Source organism: Nannobrachium achirus (assembly GCF_963921795.1).
Source record: "Nannobrachium achirus genome assembly, chromosome: 24".
Taxonomy (NCBI): domain Eukaryota; kingdom Metazoa; phylum Chordata; class Actinopteri; order Myctophiformes; family Myctophidae; genus Nannobrachium; species Nannobrachium achirus.
In genome coordinates this window covers 19,812,487-19,829,775 of record NC_137831.1, presented here as the reverse complement: position 1 = coordinate 19,829,775, position 17,289 = coordinate 19,812,487, and the positions used below count along the sequence as shown (strand labels likewise).

The 17,289-nt window shown below is 44.5% G+C and overlaps 1 protein-coding gene across 1 annotated transcript; it reads left to right on the top strand.

Moving 5' to 3' along the window:
- Nucleotides 1–720: 720 nt before the first annotated feature.
- On the top strand, nt 721–16,948 carry rnd3a (Rho family GTPase 3a; the record flags this gene model as incomplete). The annotated part of the gene is made up of 5 exons (XM_080720230.1): nt 721–879; nt 1,322–1,409; nt 10,207–10,316; nt 15,373–15,507; nt 16,697–16,948. 5 exons carry the CDS (start codon nt 721–723, stop codon nt 16,946–16,948), a joined length of 744 nt encoding a protein of 247 aa, XP_080576356.1.
- Nucleotides 16,949–17,289: the final 341 nt, after the last annotated feature.

The following is a 17,289-nucleotide window of genomic DNA, read 5'->3' as shown; positions in this document are numbered from 1 at the left end:
CTGTGCTCTAATTATTGTAATAATATTATAATGTATAAATTACAATTTACCATAGTCACAAAAAGGCAATGTCTTGCACATCATTTCACTGCATTTCAGGGTCCAATAAACGACAATGGGTTCTGCTCATAAAATCAAATAGATCACTTGGGTCTGAGGGATTGTTGTTATTGCAAGACATTAATTTGTTTTAACGTGTGCATGTGTAAAGTAAACTCTTTGAGCAAAACTTACTTTATCTCCCAGTTACCAAGTCAGTGAGCAGATAATCAAACAGTCTAACATATCTCTGTAATGTACTGTATATAAATAAATGTACATTATTCTTTTAAATATTATTAATGTTATAATGTCCATAAAATCAAATGATGTGGGGGTCCCACTTTCAATATCCTAACGGCCCACCAGGGGGTCCCGGCCCACAGGTTGGACATCACTGGTGTAAACTCGCCTGTGTGATTGTGTGAGGGGAGTAGGGGAGGGACCAGATGAGAGCAAAGCGACAGCCATTGGCTATTATGATTGCCATTGCAATTTTGCCGGCTCACTCGCACGCACCCCACTGACTGAGCCCTCACTCAGCCCACGTCTCGAAGCAGGCAGCACGCACGCATCTACTAGCCTACACTCTAGTAGAGGGAGTACTACTGCGTGAATAAGACAGCCGCGTGTTCACGTCTTCCTCTGTGGAACAGTAACTTGATCATCAAAGTTATATCAATGAAGGAGAGACGCTCTTGCCAGAAACTGTCTTCTGTGAAGTCCGGCATCATGGATCCTACGCTGCAGAGCATCAAGTGTAAGATAGTGGTGGTCGGGGACAGTCAGTGTGGGAAGACTGCGCTGCTTCACGTGTTCGCAAAGGACTGCTTTCCAGAGGTGAGTAACTGAGTTGTGTTGAGACATGTCTCTCTCTCTCTCTGTCACAAATACATTTATTCAACACCCAAAACAATGACTACGACATCATCATTATAATAACATTATAATAATAGCCTGCCTAATAATAATTATTGTTATTAAAACGACCCCAAAAAGACCGAAATCAGCTCTAGCTTTATTGTGTTTTATCCTTTTGGCAGGTATCACACCTGACGTGTTGATGCATAATTCTGCATATCAATACAATCAAATTACGATTGTTATTTGTCGTTGTTGTCATTAGGCTATTGTTATTCATTATTAGTATGTTGTTATTGTTGTAATAACCGCGCACATCATCACCTAGGGTTTAGATTACAAGATTACAGTCGTTCAACTGTTTTGGCCAATTAACGGACACTTATGACGCATCTAAATCATCTCTAACTGTTTTGTGCAGACATACGTCCCAACGGTGTTTGAAAACTACACAGCCAGCTTCGAAATAGACACGCAGAGGATTGAGCTCAGTTTGTGGGACACCTCAGGTAATCAATCAGTCTATCATCTTATCATTATAACTTCTGCTGTTCTCTGCTGTCATGTGTAGCCCAGAGCTTCACAAACCTTTTCATTTTAAGGACCCCCAAATTGACATTTATTAGCCCGCGGACCCCCATTTGTAAAGATATGCCAGGGACCCCAATAAGAGATGATTTTTACGGCTCTAGCAGTGATTTATATTTCAAGGACCCCCAGTTTCACATGCATTAGGCTACATACCCCCATTTAATGGTATTTCTATCTCTGGGGCACAATTTATATTGTAAAATCAATGTGTTAATTTAACGAGTCTATTTGGTTCCTAACTATCATTTAGCTGGGGACCCCCTGGAACTCCCTCAAGGACCCCTGGGGGTCCCCGGACCCCACTTTGAGAACCAATGGCCTATATCTCAAGTGAGAGCTTGCATGAGTCTTCTGGTTGCACAGTGCTGAAACAGTCCAGCGATATCGATTAGGCCTAAGGCTTTTTAAATCAGTGGTTCTCAAGCCTTTTCATTTCAAGGACTCCGAAAATTGTATTTGGCCACTGACACCTGAAAAAAAAAAATTGTGCTGTAGGGTTGTGGTTGAACTAATTTTGATGCTATCAAGGCATAACAAATTTCGCTGGGGACCCCACTTTGAGAACCATGGGGAGATTCAAAATGTTCTATCCTTCTGTGTTCTGCTGTATGTAATCTGTATGCCAGGGTTCCCCAATTAGTTTTCCCCAAGGGCCGAATTATGTCTAGGGTACCAAGCTGAGGGCCACAACATTGCAGGGGGGCGACGGTGGCGTTCCCACTACTCCAGCGACAGTTTTCGCCGTTGTCGGGTGAAAATCTTGTATGTCCAAAACCGTTCGTTTTGAATTTATCATTTTAAAAAGGATTTAAAGTAGTGATAACAGCCGATCTACAAGCTTGTGGTGCGAGGCGTTGTGTGCTTGTAGATCTGCTGTTTTCACTACTTTTGTGTGACGGCCTTGTATGATTTGCGAAAGAACGTACAAATTTGGAGATACGAGATTTCCACCCGACAACGACGATATACTAGTGGTGTTGCTGCTCTCATACCACCATTATTACTGGGGTTGGTGTGGGCCAGGCAGTAGCCCCCCGCGGGCCGCCTATTGGGGAACCCTGCTGTATGCTGTGAAACAGCATGGCGTGTCAGCTTGAGCTTTCTGGTCACACAGTATTGAAACGGTCTGCAGCTATCGATTAAGGCTTTTTTTGATCAGTCTAAATGAGCACTGGCATGTCCTCCAGGCGCGTTGGACGCTTGCCCCAATCCCCCAGTGACCCCCTTCTGAACACGCACTGCCGCAGATTGGATTTGCGTGGAACTAGATTACCTCCAATATTGAGTTAAAGTGTATTTTATGTCCCACCATATCTTAATTGATTAACACCGGCTGACTGACACTAATGCATTATGCTAACCCCCTTACATTTTCATTCACATCTTGCAAAAGAAAACGTAAAGGGAGTTCATTCTCATTGAAAATCGGAATGATTCTGCAACTCTTTTCCACCAATAGCCAATTTAGGTTTAAAAATAAATGTCTGCAGGTGAGACAGCTTTGTTAAGGATGCAGTCAAACAGTAGCTCATCACCTGGTCAGTGTTTTACTCATAATAGAGCATTATAAGAAATTAGGTAGAGTTTATTTGTGAGTTTTTCCACAATGCCACAAACGTCATTGATAGATGGATTAACAGACAGACTGAGAGGCAGATCGACATACAGTCAGACAGACAGACAGACAGACAGATATGGAGAGATGGACAGAATAGAGCTCATATTCAGATAAACAAGAGAAGATCAGCATCGAAAGTGGGACAGAAACATGTGAAGACACTTGGGGGTCAGGCTGTGTGTTGCTGCTCCTCGAGGTTTTCAAATAGTTTCTGTGAGCGGCAGCACGTGTACAGGCTCTTAAACTGCTTAGTGCATAGATTGTTTGTGGAACAGAGGGCTTTATGTTCAACACCCAAACCAGCTGCCGCCGTCCCTTGTGTCTGTCTCTGTGTGTGTGTGTGTGTGTGTGTGTGTGTGTGTGTGTGTGTGTGTGTGTGTGTGTGTGTGTGTGTGTGTGTGTGTGTGTGTGTGAGTGTGAGTGAGCTCACCCACTGGCCCATCCATCAATGCCCAAACATTGAATAGCACAGCAGTCAGGCGTGAGTTAGGCGTATGTCGTGTGTGTGTGTGTGTGTGTGTGTGTGTGTGTGTGTGTGTGTGTGTGTGTGTGTGTGTGTGTGTGTGTGTGTGTGTGTGTGTGTGTGTGTGTGTGTGTGTGTGTGTGTGTGTGTGTGTGTGTGTGTGTGTGTGTGTGTGTGTGTGTGTGTGTGTGTGTGTGTGTGTGTGTGTGTGTGTGTGTGTGTGTGTGAGAGAGATGGGAGGGGACAGGCTGACAGCCAGCTGTTGTGAGTCTTTGGGCTCCAGATTCCATTCCCGTATCGTGAGTGATGTTTGAAAAGATGTTCTCACACACGTCTCGCTGCTTGGCATGCAGACTTGGCTACTTTTCCACACTATCAGACACAAAGGGAGATTGGTACAGGAAGACACTTACCAACGCAATTAACAAGCTCGTCCACTGTGTGCACCTCATTGAATAGGCCATCAGCAGTGACACATTGATTTTCTACGACCCCTACGAACTGAACTGCTCTGTTATGTCTTTGCACACATACAGCCCATTGTAATGTCTCTAAATCTATATCTTGTTTTCTTTTTTGCCTTTAGCTTTCAACTACATTACATCGTGAACAGTAGAAGAAGCTTAACTTAATTATGCCTAATCTATGCAAGGTAGTACATATCAGGCTTTACGTGCAAACCAGTAGTTAAACCTAAGGGTCAAAGCTACAATACACGGATCACATTTCAGTTGAATTGAAGACTTTATTTGCCCCAGTGCTTGGTGCACACGATTTGATTTTGTGCACAATAGCAACATTAAAAAAAGAAGAAAAACAATCTCCTCACATGCAGCTTCATATATACAGGCCTGCATCCCTGGAATATTCATGCAGAAAGGAGGTGCAGAAAACAAAAGTTTCTTGTTGTTGCATGGATGCAGTACTGGGAGGGGGTCTCTCTCCCTCTGTGAACATAAAACAACAGGGGAATGTGGTGCCTCTCTAGATCAGTGGTTCTCAACCTGTGGGTCGGGACCCCCAGGGGGGGTCCCCCAGATGATTAACTTAATGGGCAACATTGTTTTCTCACTCAACAGTAAACAAACCAACATAAAGTTTAGGTGTTAAACATTGGCCAAATTGTCAAATATTAGAGGCCAAAATTGTGAAAATAGCCGATCTACATGCTCGTTGCGAGGCGTTGTGAGCATGGAGATCACCGTATCATACAAAATGTCTCAACTCTTAGTGCTCATCAGGGTGGGCTCCTGGGGTGGGGGGGTCCCCAGTTAAAATATGAAAAGGTTGAGGACCACCGCTCTAGATCAGTGAGTCTGAGATACAGACGGACCCACTGACCTCATCCAGATCATCCCCCCCCCCCGTCTCCCCCTCCCCTCCCAGGTTGACTGATTGATAGCTTTTGTCTTGACTGGTCCCCCCCTTCCTTCCTCTTTGAACTGGCACCTTATCAGACATGCTACTGCCAATCGATCCCGCCTGGTCCCCTCCCTCCTGAGGTGTAATGAGATGGAGGGAGGGGTGGAGTAGGTTAGGGTAGAGGCCTTTCATTGGGGGTGGTTGCGACCGTAGGTCGCACTTACTACAGAAAGCTCCACCAGGTGTCCGTGCGTCAGTCCGTCACACGTCACACGTCACACTTTTGCCCTGCTCATATCTCCGCAACCGTTGCCCCGATCCATGCCAGATTTTGCACACACACTCCTTACCTGCCAAACTAAAACCTCCAAGGATTTTTTGGGGACACTGCTCCCTACTCTTTGTGTATACATGTGACCTACGGTCGCTTATCTCCCGATTAGGGAGTCTTACTGGTGTTAGTGGTGGTGGTGGTGGTGGTGGTCTGGAAATTGGGTAGGTGGGCCGCGGACTCAATAGACAGGGACCACACATACAAAAACAGACACAGAGATAACGACGTGCAAACACCTAACACACACAGATTGTAGCGGGCATGTCTTTTGTTCTCGGGTCATTTGAGTGTTCTAATGAGCTGGCGCGTGTGTGTGTGTGTGTGTGTGTGTGTGTGTGTGTGTGTGTGTGTGTGTGTGTGTGTGTGTGTGTGTGTGTGTGTGTGTGTGTGTGTGTGTGTGTGTGTGTGTGTGTGTGTGTGTGTGTGTGTGTGTGTGTGTGTGTGTGTGTGTGTGTGTGTGTGTGTGTGTGTGTGTGTGTGTGTGTGTGTGTGTGTGTGTCTGTGTCTGTGTCTGTGTCTGTGTGTGAGAAAGGGAGGGTGGTCGTTTCTGGGGTAATTCAGTTCATTAAGGCAAATGTCTGGCAGTTATATTGCCTGCCATTTGTCCTCTTGCTCTCCGTCTCTCTCTCTCTCTCTCTCTCTCTCTCTCTCTCTCTTTGCTGATATTGCTTCCTGGCCTCAGGCGCTGTGACTTTGCCTTTGAAGCAGCTCATGTGCTGTCTTAAGAAAGTGCTAGAATCTGTTGGTCCATTTCTGTCTTTCCCTTTGACTGCCTGTGTGCGTGCGTGCGTGTGTGTGTGTGTGTGTGTGCGCGTGCGTGCGTGCAAAGTTACAGTGACCAAATGAAAGAGACTCTTGAGTTTATAGAGACACACAGAAAGACAATGGCAGGCACTCCGAGCAGTGTCACACACTGTCTCCCTGAGGACAGACACATAAACATATCGTCGTTGTCGGGTGGAAACCTTGTATGTCCGAAACCATTCGTTTTTATCATTTAAAAAAAATGAACTAAACTAGTGAAAACAGCCAATCTACAAGCACACACAACGACTCGTGGTGCGAGGCGTTGTGTGCTTGTATCTGCTGTTTTCACTACTTTTGTGCCACAGCCTTGGGGATACGAGGTTTCTGCACGACAGTGACGATATTTAATGTATGTCACATGTATGTTAAACACAGATACTGTCAGTACGTTCCCCCACCTGCAGACACACACACACACACACACACACACACACACACACACACACACACACACACACACACACACACACACAGTGGAGGGAGGGGGGGGCACCATTCTGCCACCAGCAGGCATTGTTGCTAGGGATCACATATCTGCTGAGCGATTGGAGCCGCATGTCTAACATTCCTCCAACTAAAGGTTGCTACTTCCCCTCCACAAAGGCCTCTATTGTACACATGGCAGACATAGGTCCATGGCACTCCAAAGGAGAAAAAGTACGCATTTCCACTTAAAAAATTTAAAATACCTCGTTAAGGCCTCCAGAGGAAATCAAATCACGCTGGAATTCACTGTAACGTCCTGAGTGTCAATTTAAGTCTGAGAGTCTATCTTTAACCCAATTGATTTTACACTCGGGAATGTCTGTTGTACCAGTGAGAACCAGTGAATCCAGTGGTAGTGTTATTATATTGCTTGTGTGTGTGTGTGTGTGTGTGTGTGTGTGTGTGTGTGTGTGTGTGTGTGTGTGTGTGTGTGTGTGTGTGGCCATTATATTCATAATCCATTCATCTGTTATCTATGCAGTTCATTTTAGATAATACAATTACAGTGAAATAATGTATCACATCAGCTGGGCATTTAACCAAAAATGTATCAAAATCAAAATGTTGAACCTGACTTCATCTTGCTCATGTAGGTTAATCGAATAAATGAGAAGCAGGTTTTCCTTATATATATCAATGAATTGACAGATTCGACACAGAAGATTTTTTTTTTCTTCTGATTAACTGATGTAACCATGTGCTGATTCAGAACAAATACATTATTCATTAATCGTGATTGAAGCAAAAGTGTGAAATAATCGTGATATTGATTTGAAGCAATGTCGTGCCCAGCCCTGCTAGCCTGTCAAATGCAGCTTGGACTTCCTACCCCGGTCCTGTGTGTGTGAAAGAGAGAGAAGGAACAGGGTGGGTGTCTTCCTGGGAACAATCACAGGAGCTAATTAGGTGACAGTCAGCAGCTCTGTGTGTGTGCGTGCGTGCGTGCGTGTGTGCGTGTGTGTGTGTGTGTGTGTGTGTGTGTGTGTGTGTGTGCGTGTGCCGTGCGTGCGTGTGTGTGTGTGTACTCGAGCGCATGCATGCTCGAGCACATGCATGCTTGTGTGTGTGCATAGCTTGTGTGCACATCCTGGGATTTCCTCTCATCTGTCCGGTCTGTAGGAAAATGACCCCAAAGCAGCGTTGACACAGTGGCCTAATGCAGTTACTGTGTCTAGACGAGAAATAAAATAAAACATTGGTCAAGATGGTAAAATACCAATTTAAGGTCCCTTGACTTAACTTATTTTCTGACTGTATTAATTTGCACAAGTTCCTGTTGGATCGGAGTTTATTTTGAGCACTTTGAAAAATGCATGAATTTTAACTGTAGAGAGAACATAATGCCAGTGTGACTTGGAGACAGGGGTGTCGCATCAAATTCTGGGCCCTGGGAAGTGGGAACGCATTATTTTGTGCTTTAACTATTGAAAAATAGCAGATATACACGAGTGCTGCGCTGCGAGCTTGTAGATCTGCTATCTAATATTTTAAATCCTAAGGTTTTTTGAAAAACCTATGTTTCTATGTCAGTGGTGCTCAAACCTCTTCACGTGAAGGACCCAGAAAATGATATGTATTTGGTCACGGACTCCCATCTCAAAATATTTCGTTCCAGGGACCCCCCAGAAGCAAAACTTGAGTTACAAATGCACACATTTTCACGACTTTTAAAAAATAGCAGATCTACAAGCTCGTAGCGCTTGTATATCTACTATTTATCAATAGCTTAAGTATAAAATAATTAAGGCCCCTCCACCTTGGGCCCTAGTTACTCAGTCCCACTTCCCCCCCCCCCCCTTGTTGTGACGCCCCTGCTGACAGCCAAGACTTGCAGGGTTCATATTACATGCATGAAAATACGCACGTGGTACGAACAGCAGGCCCCCATATGCAGTGCAAAAACACAGGAACTTGTAAAATTGTCAAAGGATTCTGCAAACATGCATAAAATTCCTTTCTTGCTAACGCCCTCATATAAGCTCAGTTTTTTATGTTATTGTTTCCAGGAGTTGGAGGCTAAGAAAGCCTTAAAACTTTGGGATGCGGTTATGTGAGTGACACTGAGACAGCCAGTGAAAATAGGACTTAAATTCTTGTGGCTGATCTCATCTCTGCCCCGGTACTTCCCTTGCTATGTCAACGATAGCCCTTAAGTATCCAGTTAGCAAAATGAAAATCAACACCTCTGGTTTGGTCAGTGTCATGTGCTTTGCTATCACCTACACAGCTTACGCAAAGTAAACTCAAAGGAAATTACAGGATCAAGCGTAACACTGAACCATCCCATTCACTGAACCATATCAACATATCATAATCATCGATGAGGTTATAATGTCTCAATGGAGAATTGTTTTCCAGTGTCATGGATTGTTGTTGTTTAATTGTCTGTATAAGGACAATTAAATCCACCCACTCCCCACCATGTCTGTTTGGATTGGGAACACCAGCTCTGTGCATGTGCGTGCATGGGAGTGTACTGTATGAATCCATGTGCATGATTGTAGCTTCACTGTCATTTATCTAGAATCTGGTGTGAACAGGACCTCCCATGGATTCCTCCAGTTACAAAAAAGCTAAATTCCCAAGATTCCTGGCAGGGTTCTGTGGGGTCAGAGCGTTGAATCCTCCAGCACCTGGCCAGTGTAACCACATGGCCTTGACTCACCTTGACACTACGCCACAATCCCTTGTTCAAGAGCTCTCTCAGAGAGAGAGAAAGAGAGAGAGGTATCCCTCACACATGTTCTCAATCCGTGGTGGAAGCCACTTCCTAGCTCCATTTTTCCATGGAGGTTTTCCACCTCCGTTCGGGTTGAGTTCAAACAAGGATTCTCGTAGTAGTCTGCAAATTTTCTTCCGCAGACTGTGTGGATCTACGTAGTCATGTAGAGTCATGTCATGTGCTATAGTCTCACATCTTCAGTGGAAGCTTGTATTGTCTGGTTTTTAGTCAACTTCAATTACATTTCTGCTGTGCCTTGTAACAGTGCTGCTATATATCATAAAAACAGCAGCAATTTTTCTCTCATCATATTCAGGGTGGGGGTTGAGGCAGTGTAAGTGTGAGTCCTGACTCCAGTTCATCCTTTATCAGTTAATCCTGTGATTATTGAGTGAGTTGTGTTTGTACCAAAGCCAATTCTTTCTATACACATCATCCTTGACAACAAAGTGTTGAAATCTGAACAGCAAGATAAGCCCATCGGTTTCCACGATCATTTAAACCTCGATTTGTGGTGGATTTGATGCTCTAGGCCTCTCACCCGTTCATGTCTGATTATTATCTTTTTTATGGTAATTGTGAGCTGCCGGCCTCAAATTGAATCCTGACACAGCCTTACACCTGTGTCTCCTTAACACTGTCTGCACTGTGGCAAACCTTTCTTACGTAACAACTTCAAAGGCCTGTGTAGTGTGGAATATCGGTATCCTTCAATGGCTTAATGTTATTACAGCTCACACGGTTTAGCTAAATCTAAATATCATCTTTCAGCTGACTTTCTCATGGGAAGTGGAAGCGCTGTTGTCATACTATGTAACTGCACTTGTCACCCAGTTTTCACATCACAGAATATTCGAAACTTGTGTTGCAAGTCATTCTTCATGTATATCCACCTGCTAAACGATTGTATTGTGTTCCTTCAGGGTCTCCGTACTACGACAATGTGAGACCTCTCTCCTACCCGGACTCCGATGCCGTCCTCATCTGTTTCGACATCAGCCGGCCAGAAACCCTCGACAGTGTTGTGAAAAAGGTTTGTTTGTGTAGCTCGCCATTTGTTTGTTTGTTTGTTCTCTCTCTATTTCTCTCTCCTGTTTCTCTGTCAAATCTCATTTAACTGAAGGGCTTGTCTTTCAAAGCCCCTTCCTTTTATCTGCGCCAGAGGTGTTAAAAGTCCCAGTTAAAAGTCCACTCCAGAGACCTTATAGTTGTGAGGTGTTCTTGGGTGGTCACCAGCTTGTGATATACAGCCAGTATGAGCATGCACATGCTGGTGTGTGCCCTAGACTAGAGTATTACTAGTAAGACGCCTCAGGGCAGCATGTGACCGCTGCGCCAATTCTTGGCCATCTGTCCAGTGATGTATATCGGACCAGTTACCCATATATGGAGACCCCTGGTACCCATATGGAGATCCATGTACTGTATATGGAGATATGCTGTGAGGGTCCAAACATGCTTACTCAGTTATTCGTTATGTGAAAGTCCTATGATGTCTATGACATCTGACATCATACCCTTTTATGAATATATATATATATAGAACCAGACACACAGATATGGGCTGTCTTGGCCATCTGTCTTGGCCATATATGGATTCTGTTGGTGTGGTATGTGGCCGATGTGGCCTCCATACATCGGCATTCCCATATGAAGTCCTGTTAGATATGGGCTTAATATTGATGACATCAGGGAACTCCATATATGGGCATAAAAGGATCACCTGTGATGTCACAGTGATGTGTCTGGGGAACCAGAGTGTGAGGCGTTATAGACAGAATACGGACAAGCTGTGATGGTTCACATACTAAACTGCGACCTATAGTCGCAATAAGGACTTGAGTATTATGCACTCTGAAAAGTCTGAAAAGTAGCTAATAGCCAATGACCTGTTGCGGAGGAATATAAAAGTCAGACGTCTCATTATTCCGACTATGTGGCTACGCGTGCGGTCAGGGTTTGGGTTAGGTTTAGTAATGGGGAGAGTCGGACGAATGTCCACGTCCGAGTAACAACGCTACACACCCGACCTGTGGTTGTACAGAAGGACCGTCAGGTGTGCATGTGTTGTGTCAGGCATCATCTGTGTTTAATGCATAGCAGTAATGACAAGAGAGCTTTTACAGTTCTAAGAAAGATTAAAAAGAAAACACTGTCTGCAACAGAACAGGAAGGATCAATCATGTAAGAGTCCCCCTCCCTCCCCCCCCCCCCCCCCCCCAAACAATCGCTTCAATTATTGGACAGATTTCAGTCGTGGGAAAGTCTAGACAATCCGACTAAAATGGTCTAGGGCTTTTGTTTGTGTGTGTTTGTGCGCGCGCGCGTGTGCGCTAACAAGCATGCAAGGTTTAGTAGTGGGTTCTTATCAAGGTCCAACATCCAAAAAGTGAACTCTTATCCCCAACTGACCAGCCCAGACTGCCCACTGCCACATTAGCCTCAGAGGATTTTCTCCAGTGAAATGCCATTGATCACAGAACACCTATTGTTTTCCGGGAGGAAGCCATGGGGATTACATGCGGTTTTCTGTCCAGGGTTCAAAGCGTGACGGTCCATGTGAGAGGGAAGCAGGAAGTAGCTACTCTAACCTTGGCAGGGCGTGGAGGCGGATAAGGATCTCTGCCTCACAAAGTGCTGCTTGTGGCAATGGAGGATCTCGTATCGGTTGCTTCTCGACTCGTTCCTGATTACTACCCCGATGCCCTTCTTCAGGCTGGCACTGGTGTCTGTCTGTCTGGGTCATCGCCATGCATGCCTGCAAGCAGATCCTGTGCGCGTTAGGTTACACTACATGCTCTCACTACTACACTCTTTGCAAGAGAGGTCCTAAAGTTTCAATATGGAGCAAGTTGGTTCAATAACATAACTCTGTATGAACAACTATATGAACTGAGTACATATAGACAGGTTTCTGGTCCACGTTACACTGATAAAACTAGATGCGTGCGCAGGGTCCGTACCAAAATTAGCCAATGAAACCAGCGCTCCCCAAAACAACAGGTTTGGGGATTGGACGGAATTGATTACATGATACAGTCAGCTGTGCATTTAGTCTCAATGTTTGTAAACAAGAAACCCGTCTATAGAACCTTTTTAGCCCTGCTAGTTGTGTGTGTAGGCTATGTCTGTCAGTCTGTTCCTCTGTCCGTCCGCCCATCAATGTCTTTGGTCCCCAACAGTTTATCTTGAAATCTACTGGCTGTATTGAAATGGAATTCGCTGTTTACATTCATGCGCTGCAGACGATGACCCCTACTGATTTTGGTGACCCCATCATGGCCTTTCCTCTAGTGCCACCCTTAGGCCAACATTTCCACTTGCACACAAGATATCTCAAAATCTAATGGACAGATTGCAGGCCTTACTCATGACCCTACTGACTGAACCTATTGACCCCATGGCCAACACCTTGTTTTCTGCTTTAAGTGTCTTGCTCAGGGACATTCCGGCACATTGCTGAGAGCTGGAATCGAACCTGGGATTTCCAGAGTCCTAGGCGAGCTCACTGACCATTAAGCTATAGCCGCCCCATAGCTACAATACGTAGCTACAGTGTGTGAGTATGTTCAATCGCGTTTATGGAAATATCATAATGTGGGAACAGCAAACAAAGAAAAAAAAAACACTCCAACAAGAAACAAAGACAAGACACAAAAAAGAAAAAGAAAAAAATCCCACTTTTGCCAGTTCAGGCAACCAGAAAGTAAACTCCACAAACTCCCAAATATTTAGTTTTACTTGCCCCTGGCAATCAGGCAGCCATTAGTGTCTGTCAGCCCCTGCAAGGTATGAGTGACACCCTCATAAATAAGCAAGTTGTGGTCCAGTGAGAGAGAGCTCTGCTGCACATAGAAAATCAAAGCCAGCAGCTGCACCCGGCTGGGAGCTAGCAGGCAGGGAGGAGAATGAGCAGGGATGTGCTGGCCATTGGGAAAAGCGGGACAACTCCCGAACGGCCGGTTCATTCCAGGCTGGCCATTAGGAAAAAATAAAAATAAAATGTCAGCCTTCGTTCCATTTTGGGGGCTGGGCGGCCAAAAAGTCAATTGTCACTGTCGGGCAGAAACCTGTATCTCCCAAGTTTCATATGTGTAAATATCTTCGCCAAGCAAAGCCCTGCTTCATCATACAAGGCCGTTGCACAAAAGTAGTGAAAACAGCAGATCTACAAGCACACAACGCCTCGCACCGCGAGGCGTTGTGTGCTTGTAGATCGTCTGTTTTCACTAGTTTAAATCATTTTTTAAATGATAAATAGAAAACAAATGGTTTTGGACATACAAGGTTTCCACCCGACAACGAAATATAGGCCTAACTCATGTAATTGGCCCACTGTCTTGTCACTTGTCATGATCTGAAATGGCAAATTTTTGAGTAGCAGCAGCGCTATGGAGAGATCTCTCTCTCTATAGCACGCAATGAGGGCCTCTACAACTCTTTTTCCCGGGCTGAATCAGGGGCCCAGCACGTCCCTGAGAATGACAAACACTCAATGCTCGTCTCTAGCACCCTGTTTATGAACTATGTACAGTATATATTTTTTTTACATAAGATATAGTGCTCATAGTTGCTCATTCTTGATTCATTTCATGCGTACAACTGCTGTATAGTTTAAAACTTTGTTATCAGTATTCACTTTTGATTGATTGATTGATTGATTATTTTATTAGACAAAAATGGATAGTCAATACAATAGAAAATCTAGTACCGTACAAGTACAGTTAAACACACTGCCTAAAAGGGACATCCCAAATAAGACCTTTTACGGTCTTTCATATATTGGAAGTCCTTGGTATTTAATTCATGGACGTAACAAAATAGCAAGCAAAGAAAACTGATAACGATCGAAAGGACTTCATTCCTTTCACTGATGCTAATAAGGTATGAAGAGAATGATCTGTTTAGTTGCAGATACAGTATAGGGGTTGTTATTTTTATTATTATAAAAAATGTAGCTTGAATCTACAATGTTGGTTCGTATAGGTATGGGGTGTGTCAAGCAACGCAAAAGCCCAAGTAGCCGTTAAAATGACCCCCATGTTTGAAATAGCCCTTTAAGCTTGATGTGGGATCTGCGGAGGTAGAGGAAAATAAGTTCTCAGCCTTGGGCTTTGGTAGGCCTACATTTCCCATGGTTTTGGGTCTGCAGTGTTTCCTCTGTAGCTGCAGGGGTGTTGCTTATAGTTATTGCGACCGTAGGTCGCAGTTAACTATGGAAACTGGCACATCTTGTCCACGTACCTCTGTGTGTCTGTCTGTACGTCACGCCTGACGTACCCCTGTGGTTCCCCTGACACATCACTGTGATATCACAGGCTCAGAGCAGGGATAACGCCTGATACTGTGGTTCCCCTGACACATCACTGTGACATCACAGGCTCAGAGCAGGGATAACGCCTGATACTGTGGTTCCCCTGACACATCACGGTGACATCACAGCCAGATACTCTGAGTAGGGATCTCCATATATGGGCATAAACAGGTGACATCACAGTGGTGTGGCTGGTTCAGACAGGGATTTCCATGTATGGGCATACAATGTATATTGTATGTTGTGATGTCATCCAAACCACTCTAACAGAATCCCTTTTATGCCCATATGTGGAGATCCCTGATGACATCAATATTAAGCCCATATCGAACAGGACTTCATATGGGAATGCCCTTATATGGAGGAAGACAGTCCATATCTGTGTGGCTGGTTCAGACAGGGATCTCCATGTATGGGCATGAAAGGGATTGTATGTGTGATGTCAGATGTGATAGATGCCATAGGATTTTCACATAATGAATAACTGAATAAGCATGTTTGGGGTCTCACAGCATCATACATGTATCTCCATATACAGTACATGGATCTCCATATATGGGTAACTGGTCCGATATACATCACTGGACAGACGGCCAGCATGTCGCCCTGAGGCGTCTTACTAGTAGTTATGATATCTTCATAAATTGTGCACGTCTATGGTGTGTGTGTAGCTACGTTCAAGTGCTGCTGAGCAAGGCACAAAGTAAGCACGTCAATTCTTAGCTTGAATACTGTACATTTCAGTGATTGAACTGACAGCTTGTGTTCTCCGTAGTGGAAAGGGGAGATCCAGGAGTTTTGCCCCAACACCAAGATGCTGCTGGTGGGCTGTAAGTCGGACCTGCGAACTGACCTGAGTACACTGGTGGAACTGTCCAATCACAGGCAGTCGCCTGTCTCCTACGATCAGGTAACACTGCTCTACAAGTATTTAGTTTCAGTTTAATTAATAACAATAACCAGGGGTGTCGCACCAAATTTCTTGGTACTTTAACTATTGAAAAATAGCAGATATACAAGCTCACAGCGTGGCACCGTGCTGCGAGCTTGTGTAGAGCTGCTATTTTTGAAAAATCCTTCCAAGGTTTTTTGAAAAACCTATGTTTCTATGTCAGTGGTGCTCAAACCTTTTCATGTGAAGGACCCCCAAAATGATATGTATTTGGCCACGGTCCCCCGTCTCAAAATATTTTGTATCAGGGACCTCTCAGAAGCAAATATTTGAGTTACAAATGTTTGCTTAAACAATACATATATTCAAAGATTTGCACACATTTTGAAAAAGTGTGTGTCTGTTGTATATCTGCTATTTTTTTAATAGCTAAAGTATAAAATAATTAAGGCCCCTCCACCTTGGGCCCTAGTAACTCAATCCCACTTTTCCCCCTCTTGTGACGCCCCTGACAACAACTCAATATTGTATGTCTTTGACTTTTTGTAATGTACGTATTCTTGTTTAGTCTGCCTCAGAAGTCAGCTGAATAGTGTCAAATGTTTTTTAACGCATTAAAGCTTCATTCCCACCGGGCACGATAAAGATAACTATAACAATGTCGACGTTCACATCAATTATGCCGGCGTTATCGTTGTGATGTGGCCGCTACCATGAGTTGAGAAAGTTTTTTAAAACAATATCTTTATCTTTGTCGTGCCCGGTGTGAATGATGCTGTTTTTAAACCTTTAGAGCCAGGAAAGCATCTGTGTAATTTTAGATGTTGCTATATATAGCAAAAAAACAGGAATAGTTTTTCAATTATTTGAATAATAAATAGAGTTTTTCCTGAAAACCTAGGTTAGGATTTAGAAGGCATTTTTAAAATCGGCTTCGGGACTAAATGGGTTAATGGAGGATTTATGATTTTGCAATGCCAATAATACAGTCATTACAGCTTCACTCATGAATGAGTTGACATTGTGTTCTAGTTACGACACCCTTGAATGATCCCTTAAAGAAGGGAAATCCTTACGCCATGGTGACACAACTCAATCCCCTCACTTGCCCAAAACGCTTGGCATTTACCGTTCGATGGTGACTAAAGTGCTCTCTCTCTCTCCCTCTCCCTCTCCCTCTCTCTCTCTCTCTCTCCTGCTCCCCCAGGGCTCCAGCATGGCTAAGCAGATTTCGGCGCCGTACATCGAGTGCTCCGCCCAGCAGTCGGAGAACAGTGTCAGGGACATTTTCCACGTGGCCACGTTGGCCTGCGTCAACAAGAGCGGCAAGAACGTCAAGCGCAGCAACAAGGCGGCCCGCTCCGCCAAGCGGATCTCCCACATGCCCGTCAGGCCCGACCTGGCGGCCGTGACCTCCGACCTCCGCAAGGACAAAGCCAAAAGCTGCTCGGTCATGTGATGAGGCGGACTCAGACCAGGTGGGAAGGGGAGGGAGGGGGGCACAAAACAGGATGGGGGAGTGCAACAGGATGGTAGCTGGCAGGTGAATGCCCCTTCCTTCATCCTGATTTTGTTTCTTTTTTTTGTATACGCTCCATCCCATGTGCTGTATGTATAATACAATACATGCTGGTGGAAAACACTGTGCCAATGAAAATGGGAACTCTTTAGTCTCTTTTCAACTACTAGAACTAAGTGAAGCGTGCAGCTTGTGACGTTGGTCCCAGGTTCTGGATTTGTTTCCATGCGCAGAAGGAAGTTCTGGGAACCCAGAACATCTACCTTTTTTTTTTTTTTATG